The sequence below is a fragment of the Nematolebias whitei genome, chromosome 23 (genome assembly GCF_014905685.2).
Source record: "Nematolebias whitei isolate Nwh7 chromosome 23, NemWhi1, whole genome shotgun sequence".
Taxonomy (NCBI): Eukaryota; Metazoa; Chordata; class Actinopteri; order Cyprinodontiformes; family Rivulidae; genus Nematolebias; species Nematolebias whitei.
The window spans coordinates 17,540,663-17,551,855 of NC_056520.1; the positions used below are offsets into that span (position 1 = coordinate 17,540,663).

General features: G+C 38.5%; 1 protein-coding gene across 1 annotated transcript in view; it reads left to right on the top strand.

Annotated features, from left to right (window-relative positions):
• The window catches only part of LOC119428773 (collagen alpha-1(XVIII) chain), a 41,664-nt gene that overhangs the window by 19,212 nt on the left and 11,259 nt on the right, over window positions 1–11,193 (top strand). The window contains exons 17-24 of the mRNA XM_037696451.1: window positions 2,917–3,015; window positions 3,146–3,181; window positions 4,869–4,955; window positions 5,129–5,161; window positions 5,288–5,314; window positions 5,402–5,461; window positions 9,547–9,624; window positions 9,786–9,821. Of these exons, the coding sequence (XP_037552379.1) occupies window positions 2,917–3,015; window positions 3,146–3,181; window positions 4,869–4,955; window positions 5,129–5,161; window positions 5,288–5,314; window positions 5,402–5,461; window positions 9,547–9,624; window positions 9,786–9,821 (456 nt within the window). The remainder of the gene's footprint in view (window positions 1–2,916; window positions 3,016–3,145; window positions 3,182–4,868; window positions 4,956–5,128; window positions 5,162–5,287; window positions 5,315–5,401; window positions 5,462–9,546; window positions 9,625–9,785; window positions 9,822–11,193) is intronic.

Below are 11,193 nucleotides of genomic sequence, written 5' to 3' on the forward strand. Positions count from 1 at the left end.
GACATGTTGGAAAAATTAGTGCAGCTAGTTTCCCCTCAGAACAGTCCAGTGGTGTAGTCTTCATTTTTGTAGTGGGTTAGTTTTACGTTGGACGTTGGACACCGTTGAAGCCACGGAGCGTGAATGTCCAGCGTTCAATGTAAAACTAACTTTACCATGGTCAGTCCGTATACTGTGCTTAGAAACCAAAGTACACTGGTTAGTACAATGTCATCATCAATTTATTTTGATTTTTAAGCATATTGAGCATTTCCAAATTTCTCTGATGCTTCCATTTGAATAAATGTATGACAAACTTTGTACAACTGTTGGCTTTGTATTAAAAACATAGGCTGTATAAAACAGTATCAAAGCAAAACTTGTTCAAGTATTAAGTAGTAAGTACAGAAGTATTAATTATACAATAACTCGCTGGATAAGTGAATGTAATAAAGAAGTGCTGCATACCAATAGATTTATTTATTTATTAACCTTTATTTAACCAGGCAAATCCCATTGAAATCACAGATCTCTTTTGCAAGGGAGGCCTGGGCCTGAAGGCAGACTAACATGTTTTTGGTCTGTGGGAGGAAACCAGAGTACCCAGAGAAAACCCACGCAAGCACGAGAAGAACATGCAAACTTCACACAGAAAGACTACATGTCCAACCGGGGATTGAACTGAGGACCTTCTTGCTGTGAGGCAACAGTGTTAACCACTGATCCATTGTGCTGCCAATTTTTGTTGTTACGGAAGCGTTTAACGTATCAATGACACATACCTAATGATATGTCATGTATCATTGGGCATTTTTAAGTGGGTATACTGACATTCTTAAGCTTTTCTAGTGAGTATACTCCGTATACTCGAGTATCACGTGGACCATACCACTGGAACAGTCAGAATCATAGCAGACATCTGAAATCTGTCTTGAATTCTTCTCAGTTTAGTTGTAGTAATTCTCGAGCATGAGCAAAAGCACCTAAGATTTTTAGATACTAGTTTTGTTTATTTACATACATACTAACAAAAAATAAACTACCCCAGTCTCTCAGCTTTGAGTTGGTTCAGTCCATCTCATGGTGATATGAAAACAGCCTCTTTTAAAGTTGTAAAAGGGCTGCATCATTTATCTGTCTATGAATTAAGCAGAACAGAGTAAGAACACAGATCTATCTAGGATTGCACAATGCCAACAGTTTTTTTCAAAGTGGTCCTTTTGTTGTGGATATTTCCTGCTCCTAATTGCCTCAACACAGAAGCAGGTGAAAAAAGAAAATGTCTTCAAAAATACAACAAAGTTCAGTCAGGTCATCTGGACGGTTTCTTTTTTTTCTTGCTGAGATGTTTTGTCCTTCATCCAAAGGACTTCATCAGTCCGATGAGCCGTAACAAACTCAGTCCCACAAGCAGTACACTCACATAGTGGGCCAACTAGTTTGTTGGTGATAAGATGGTTTCTGGGGCCCGCCCTCTCCCCTGTTGACTCCTATGAGGCAGCCATAGCCAAAGTGGTTCAAAACATCAAAGTTCAGCTGTGGCTGCCTCAGAGGAGTTGACGGGGGAGACGGCAAGCCACAGAAACCATCAGAGAGAGAACATATAAACTACAGACAACAATAATTCAACAAAAAGCAATTAAAATCAAATCAAATAAGTTATAAACACAGTCAAATCAAGATACTGTATAAAACGAGGTAAAATACTAAAAACAAGAACATATTTGCTTTGATGTTTCTATTGACATTATCAAATGTTTAAAATCCCTTAAAGAAATCAAAGTGGACAGCTTCAGTTCCTGTTGCAAGGTGTTCCAGGTTACAGGAGCAGAATAGGAAAATACCATTTTGCCAATTTCAGTCCGCTGTTGAGAGGACGCTGCAGGTAATGATGGCCAGAGAACGCACGCTGTAACTGCACTGACGACATGACATGTAGGAGGAGATACAAGAAAGTAGCCGACCAAGGAGGGATTTATAGATGAAAATGAACCAGTGTGAGAGCCTACGTTTAGCCAATGACCAACTGACCAAGGAGTACAGGGTGCAGTGATGGGTACGGTAGTTACAACCAGTTATGAACCTTAGTGCCCCATGGTAGACAGTATCCAACATCTGCAAGGAACTGGCAGGAGCATAAGGTTCCTATCACTTTAAATCCCTTTATGCTGAATTCAAGGGCATCAACTCAGAGCTCATACGTTGCAGATTATTGTTTTTGGATTGGCATGCATATTGCCTGATGTAAAAGTTTTATAAATGTCTATGTCTGGTTGATATTTAAATAAACAATGTCATTTTGCCAGGGTATGTACAAAAATACTTGTATAAATATACTTTGTGGGATTTGAACACCAATTTCTTGCATGAAAGTGGATTGTATTACCCGTTACATTAATTAAGCACTGCGTGGTTCCATTGCACATGCCCAGAGTTTGTCTACATGTGTCATTCAATGCAATTCCAAGTGAAAATGTGTGTATTTTCTTGCAATTTTGCGTCCAACTTGTCACCATCAGTCGCAGCCCAGTGAGATTCTACCTGCAGGTGATGAAACGGTCAATGATGGACCTTGTTCAATTCTTGGTTCTGTGTATTTCTTCTTGGTTTATGCTAATGCTTAACGTCTGTTAAACTGGTTCATTCAATCTTCTGCCTTTTTCCTGATAGTATTTTATTATTATTTAATGTCATAAGTTTGAGTTGTATTTCTCTACTCAAAACTTGACTAATTAAGATTTATTGGAGTGATTCAACTTTAGGTCAAAGATGCACCACAATAATATAATTTACCTAATTTTCTAGTCGAAACATTTGTGTTAAATGCTCTTTAATTGGTGCTGTGTGAAAGTAAAGCATGTTCAAGACGTTCTTATTGCTACAGTTAATTGAAGCTCCTTGAAAGTTGTCTAGTAAATGTTTAATTTTGGTTGCTAGGGTAAGCCAGGTTTTCCTGGTGACCATGGAATCAAAGGAGCAGAAGGACCACGTGGACCTGCTGGGGGCCCAGGTTTAGACGGATACCCTGGACTCCCGGTACAGAGCCTCAAAAACGAGACTCGCTGTCTCATGAACTTTGCAGTTCTACAGTATTCACAATGTATTTTAATCAGCCCTGTAGTTTAGAGTTGATGACTCTAAACCAATTTTCTGTTCATTTTTTTAGGGTCAAAAGGGAGACAATGGAGAGAAGGGTGAGACGGTGAGTTTATTCCTTATTTCTTAAAAATACATACCGTAATTTCCGGACTATTGAGCGCACCCAAATATAAGCCGTGCCCACTAAATAAAAAAATTAATAATAATTTTGGACATATATAGGCCGTGCTTGTCTATAAGCCGCAGATGTCCACATTGTATGAGATATTTACACAGAAATTTTTTTAAAAACTTAATTACATACGTATCGGTAACATACACCGATGCGTACAGTAAATGTTTTTTTTTCCTGAACAGTGCCTGTAACACGGATGGTTAAAAAATTAATAAAAATACAGTAGCCTACCAGGAAGTCATTGATCGCTAGCTTCATCTTCCTCCTGCACAAGCTTGTGCTGTCTTCCTGCTCCACTGGCAGACTTGAGCAAAAGTTGCTCTGCGCATGCAAGATAATCCCCGCCCCCCCTCCCCATTCTCTCCTCCCATCCCCCTTTCATTGGTTCACTGTGACCTGTTCGGTAATTTCATTGGTCAGATTTTATTTTTTATTTTTTACCTTTACTGTATTTATACAGGTAGTCTCATTGAGTCACAAGGACCCACCCTCCAAAAGAGACGTTTATTGCACAGCTATGTGAGCACCCGGGTGTGATGAAGCTAAATGTTTTGGCCGCATGAAGCTCGTTAGCTAATAAATTTTAAAAAATCCATAAATTAGCGGCAGCGTTCTATAAGCCGTGGTGTTCAAAGCGTATGAAAAAAGTAGCGGCTTACTTACAGTCTGGAAATTACGGTACTTTTTTCACCCTTTTAAAACTTCCATTGCAACTTTATAGTTGGACAATGTAAAATATTGGTAGCTTTATCTGTAAACTACAACGGTTTCTGTTTACAAAAAAAAGACTTCATCTGAAACACAATCTTACTATAAGGCATTTATTTGGATTTTATGTTTTAATACTTTCATTTAATATAACTTTATGTTTATTTTAACACAATTGCTTTCTACATGTTTAAAGTGGGTTTAGGTGCAAAAAACATAAAGGACTTGTGCTGGATAATTTAATTATCCTATCATCAACTCATTAAATACATAAGCCATGCAAAGAAAACTAGAAAATCTTGTCAACCCAGGTTTAATCTTGCAAGAGGTGCAGCGTTGAAATACAAGCATACAAGGTGTTACATGTCGCTCGCCGACAACGTAAAGGAGCATCAACTTATACTCTTAATCAGAAAAGACGAGGTCAAGACAACTCTGCTTTCCAGCTCGGGGGGCCTTGAAGTTTATCAGGTGCACAGGCTCCACTTTGTTCAGACAAAACAACTCTAACTCACACACATGGTTCTATAACGTTTGACATTAGTAAGTGGAAAAACTTCCATGGCCTTTACATCCCCCATCAACTTGTATGGTCAGTCTTGTTTATTTATTTTGTAATGCTATCGCAATATTACTGCTAAAATGTGATTTGCGATCCAAGGGAAGGCTATTGTAATTATTTCTCACTGCAACTGGTGAAAGATAGATAACATTTTTGCCCGTGTCTGTAACTCCAGCCCTTCTCAGCATAAGATGATTTTAATTTAAAACTCTGCCACGAAAATCACCAGGTGCTATGTCTTCCTTCGAAGAATGCAAGGCTTTTACTTTGTAGTTTTAGTTTTCTCACTACACTCTGCATGTTTCCTAGTTTCCTGCCTGATCTTTGTGCTCATTTGGAACACAGGGTCTCCCGGGACGAGAAGGCGGGCCACCCGGACCTCCAGGGCCTCCTGGACCTCCGGGTCAGATAGTCTACCAGTCGACAAGAGATGTAAGTCTCAGGCTAAACCGTGGCAAAAGCTTTTCCATGCAAAATAAAATTAACCCTCACATATCTGTGTGATGCCTCATCACTCTTTGCCTCAAACGTTCCCTCGCTCAACTTCACTAACAGTCACCGCCTGCCTGTTCGTTACTAACTGACCTAACTTTGTCTTGCTGTAGTCTAACGAGGTTTATTGGAACGAGGTGGGACAGGTGAGTGAACACTCCTTCAGGTTCTCCAACTAATCTCACCATAAACCTCACCGACTTTGACTCACAGTAACAAGTAGGGTGTAGGTTGTATTTTTGCTTAATCTGCTGTCATTTATTATTCTTTAGGGAGGCTCACGTAGAACAGGACTCCCTGTAAGTATAAATGTTGTTCTCATGCTATTATAAATAAGAAATTACTGGTTGAAAGAGATAAATGTATTATTATTTTTTGTGTTTTAGGGGCCCCTGGGTCAAAAAGGAGATAAAGGGGACATAGGTCCTCCAGGATATGCTCCTAAGGTAAAATATTACGTCTTTTTCATTATCTTTATACTCAACATAATAAATATTCAATCTTCCAGCGAAGGCTCTATTGCTCTTCTTTTAGCTATTGATTCAGGTTGAGCCGTTGTTTTAGATTTAACGGCTGCCTTTGATTCTGTCGATCCCAGTATTAATTAACAAGACTTGAACATGTTGGTCTTAAAGGCTCAGTTCTAATGTGGTTTAAGTTGTATTTAGCTGACAGGTTTTCTGTATCCATTTGGGAAAGCACCTCTTCCTCAGCACCTATTTCTTGTGGTGTACCTCAAGGCTCCATTTTAGGCCCTATTGGGTTTTATGCTGCCTTTGGTATCAATAATCTGAAATTCTAACATTTCCTTTCATTTTCATTTCCTTTCTCTTGAAAATGAGGCCTTGTGACTCACTGAGACTAACTTGTATAAATAAAGATTTAATGAATTGTTATGCTGATGACATTCAAATATATTTCCCTTTGAAACTGATGTCTCTGCCTCACTGCAGTCTCTAATCGTTACAAGATGTCAAAGACGGGTTAACTCAAAATTGAATAAATTAATTTCCCTGAATTAATGCAAAAATGAAATAGTTGTTTCAAGATACTGTACTCTTTTCAATGGGTTAACTGCAATCCTTGGCCCTTCTACTCATCATTGTTCCTCCGCTGTCAAGAATCTTGGAAGTGTTTTTAGGCGGTTCTTTTAAATTTGAGAAGCAAGTATCCACAGTTGTCAAAGCCTGTTTCTATTAGTTACATTAAACTGCCAAAGCAAAATCCTCCAAACTCTCATCCATGCCTTTATCACCACTAGATTGGTCTACTGCAACTCTATATTTGGGTCTTAAACAATCTTCCCTCCATCACCTGCAGTTAGTCCAGAATGGTGCTGCACACCTTTTAATGGACACTAGAAGGCATGGCCACATCAGTCCAGTGTAGCAGGTTTACATTGGTTGCCTATTCATTTTTGTATAGGTTTTAAGATTATATAACGTTTAAAGTTTTGAATGGCATTTCAACCAACAGTTTAACTGAACTTCTTGACTTTTATAACCCTAAAAGAGCACTGATCTCCTCTAGCCAGCAGTTCTAATTGCAGCTGAGGGCTGTATTTAAAGCATTGAGGGGACTAGGCTTTTGTAGTGGCAGCTCCAGACTCTGGAATATCCTACTCCTTGATATTCGCACATGTTCAAACCGGATTCCAAAAAAGTTGGGACACTAAACAAATTGTGTATAAAAACTGAATGCAATGATGTGGCGATGGCAAATGTCAATATTTTATTCGTAATATAACATAGATGACAGATCAAAAGTTTAATCTGACTAAATGTAACATTTTAAAGGAAAAATATGTTGATTCAAAATTTCACAGTGTCAACAAATCCCCAAAAAGTTGGGACGAGTAGCAATAAGTGGCTGGCAAAAGGAAATTGAGCATATAACGAACAGCTGGAAGACCAATTAACACTAACTAGGTAAATTGACAACATGATTGGGTATTAAAAAGAGCTTCTCAGAGTGTCAGTGTCTCTCAGAAGCCAAGATGGTAAGAGGATCACCAATTCCACCATTGTTGCACAGAAAGATAGTGCAGCAATACCAGAATGGTGTTACCCAGCATAAAATAGCAAAGACTTTTAAGTTATCATCATCAACCGTGCATAACATCATCAAAAGATTCAGAGAATCTGGAACAGTCGCTGTGCGTAAGGGTCAAGGCCGTAAAACTTTACTGGATGCTCGTGATCTCCTGGCCCTTAAACGTCACTGCACCTCAAACAGGAATGCCACTGTCAAGGAAATAACAGAATGGGCTCAGGAATACTTCCAGAAAGCATCGTCAGTGAACACAATCCACCGTGCCATCCGCCGTTGCCAGCTGAAACTCTACAGTGCAAAGAGGAAGCCATTTCTTCTAAGCAAGCTCCACAAGCTCAGACGTTTGCACTGGGCCAGGGGTAATTTAAAATGGAGTGTGGCAAAATGGAAGACTGTTCTGTGGTCAGAATTTGAAGTTCTTTATGGAACACTAGGATGCCATGTCATCCGGACCAGAGAGGACAAGGATAGCCCAAGTTGTTATCAACGCTCCGTTCAGAAGCCTGCATCACTGATGGTATGGAGTTGCATGAGTGCTTGTGGCATGGGCAGCTTGCATGTCTGGAAAGGCACCATTAATGCAGAGAACTATGTTCAGGTTCTAGAACAGACATCTGTTGTACAATTGAATGTTCATCCTAGTGTGATGAGGTCACACAAACTTTTGAGCTACCTGAACTTTTGGAAACATTTGCTAAGAAATTCTTCTTATTCCCACAACCGTTACAACTCTTCTCCAGTTTGTACATCAAAACAAGGGTGTTTCACACTGCTTTAAGACTTTCAGTTTTCTCTCAAATACCCCCAAAGTACAAAATGCTTGCCTAAATTCTCATAGACTTCCATTTAGACCTGTCACAATAACAAATTTTACTGGGCTATTAATTGTCTCAGAAAATATTGCGGTAAACGATAATATTGTTTGAAATTTTACAATAATTAGTAATTATTGTCAAATTTAAGAAGAAATGTTGGGTAATTTGTTTTGAGTGTAGTATCTTTTTTTGACCACCAGATGGCAGTATAAGACTGTTTTAACCGAAGGATGAATAGTGAGGGAGCAAGCAGCATGTCTCTTTAAGAAAAATGGGAGGGAGGCCTCTTGACATGACATGGGCTGTCTCTCTTCAGTTCTCAAAATGGTGGGCGCTCGGTTTGGTTTGAGCTCTTTAGCATAGTATTTTTCAAATAAAGCTTTTAATAAAAAATCAGTAAACAAGTTCTCAGCTTCTTTTTGCAGAGAAAAACAACTTTTTACACAAAGGCACGGGTTTCAACCATGAATTTTGGAGCTTCGACAAGACAAAGGTTTTTTTTCCCCAAGGTCGGCCTGTTAGCTTAGCTCGTAGCTTAGCTTCTCAGCTTAGCTGCTTTTAACGAACCAAAAACTCAATTTTGGACGGTTTAAACAGATTTTAAAGAGAAAGCGAGGGGTCAGTGAAGAGTGCCAGAGTTGAGCTTTTTGTCATCCAGTGTCTTCAGTAGAAAGAGAGAGACATGAAGAAACAATAAAACTGATAAATGAAAATGAGGTTGATGATTTTCATTTATCATGCGATTAATTGATTTATTGTTTATCGCAACAGGCATACTTCCATTATAACTGATCTCAGGGGGTTTTAGGTTTTCAAAACTAGAAGTGAAGGGTGTTTCCATCTTGTCATATTTTCTACATAAAACACTGCAGAAGCATAAAAGTCCAAGTACGACCATAAGACATTTTGGTCATTTATTGTTCAAGTTACTTTTTGGCCATATTTGACCTCTGGGGTACGTGAGGGGGGGGGGGGGGTGGTGCTATAGTTTTTCACAGTGAAGGTTTGTTTGTCTTCCCTAAAACTCTGTATTAGTGATTGCTTTTGGACATCAAATACTCTTAATTTTAATTCTGGATAATCTGTAAATAAGGATGTGAGATTACTGAGGCATGTTGGAGCTCACATGTCAGATTAGTTTTGGGTTTAGTTGTAAATTTTTTTTTTTAAGTAATTGCAGCATAAAGACATCAGCTTTTTTTTCTGCAACCTTCTCATTTTTTTGCTTTTTTATTGCAGTTTGCTAAATTAGAAAACATGTTTAAAGTGAAAAAATACGATGAAATTATCCTGTAATGAGGTTTTTTCAGCAACGTTTCAAAATTTAAAAAAAAAACGAAGTCCAGATGACATGATTCAACCTTTTTTGTTGTTATATACCTGGATGACTGAGAAAACAAACTTTGTGTTTTTGAAACCATTAGTGAAAAGGCCAGACTTCAGGGGTATCTGAGGCAGGCTTGAAACACAAGAGTCAGGGTGGCTTCTGGGTAATACCAGATGGCTAGGCCTCAGACTGACGAAGCCTCTTGGATGAGGGGCGAAACGTTTCTTTTTAACAAAAAAAAAAAAACAAAGTCCAGATGACATGATTCAACCTTTTTTGTTGTTATATACCTGGATGACTGAGAAAACAAACTTTGTGTTTCAAAATGGTTTTCCAGGGACAGAAAGGAGAGCCCGGCATCATTATGGGGCCTGATGGGAAACCTATGTATCTGGGGGGCCTGGCGGGGCAGCCGGTAAGTTTATTATTCGAACTAATGTTATTTTATCTTCTTATCCTTATGCACTCTTTTGCATCTTTTCTGTCTAAAAATGAAAAAGCTAATTTATCAGCCCTGAATCAGGACTAATCATCGTGTAAATGCATTAAAATATGTTTTTGTGTGTGAATTTGCAGGGTGAAATGGGAAGTCCTGGCCCAGTTGGACCTCCAGTATGTATAGATTTTAACATTTTTATTTATTTCCTGCCTCTGAGGGTTAGCAAAGCATCTGAAACACTGGACAAATTTTAATGGAATTACTCGTTGGATGTACCATGTAACAACAAATAATTAACTTTAGCATGAGCCTTAACCAAACATAAATGGCTATAATTGTGTCAACCTTACAGATATTATTAATCTGTAATTTGGTGTGGTAACAGTTAGGGTCAAATTAAAAACTGTCTCGCAAATCCCTAAGAACCCCGTTGTATGACTTTTATCGGGTGAACCAATCACTGAAACTATTTCCACCACTTTACATTTGTTGTTGAAACTGCCACTCCTCAAACATGTCAGTGGCTAGGAGCATCACTCCAGTCATATTATGTAGGTGGCTGCTCCTGTCCTGCAGCCTCTGCAGCTATGTACTGAGAGGAAGAATCACTATCATCTGTTCATATAAACCAGAACAGACTTATGTTGAATTTACATTGTTTTTTTGTTTTTTTATTGAAGTTATATAAAGCAAAATCTTGACTGCATATAAAACCTGACCATAATTTTATTTTTCCTGTGATTTTCAATTGAAAGGTTGAAAGGCTTTTCAAAATTTTCATGTGAGTTGTATTGGTAAAAAATATTTTCATTAGAAAATTAGAAATAGTTTCAATAGAAACAATAAAGTAGTGATTACAAAGTTATTAAAAAGACATAAGGATTAAATAAAAATCTACAAATATCCAGTGAATTCTGTTCTGGCTAATTCAAAAAACACATAGAGAGGGAAACATATTTCATACATCTATAGAGACAGAGATTGACATAGACAGAGACAGAGATGGATAGAGGCAGAGACAGAGATGGATAGAGACAGAGATGGACAGAGACAGAGATGGATATAAACAGAGACAAAGATGGATATAAACAGAGACAGAGGTGGACATAGACAGAGACAGAGATGGATAGAGACCGAGATGGAGATAGACAGAGACAGAGATGGATATAGACAGAGAGGGATCGAGACAGAGATGGATATAGAGAGAGACAGAGATGGATAGAGACAGAGAGGATATAGACAGAGACAGAGAGGGATAGAGACCGATGGATATAGACAGAGAGGATATAGACAGAGATAGATATAGACAGAGATGGATAGAGACAGAGATGGATAGAGACAGAGATGGATAGAGACAGAGATGGATAGAGACAAAGGGGATATAGACAGAGACAGAGAGGGATAGAGACAGAGATGGACATAGACATAGATGGACAGAGACAGAGATGGATAGAGACAAAGAGGATATAGACAGAGACAGAGATGGTTAGAGCCAGAGATGGACGTAGACAGAGATGGGCATAGACTGAGACAGAGATGGATATA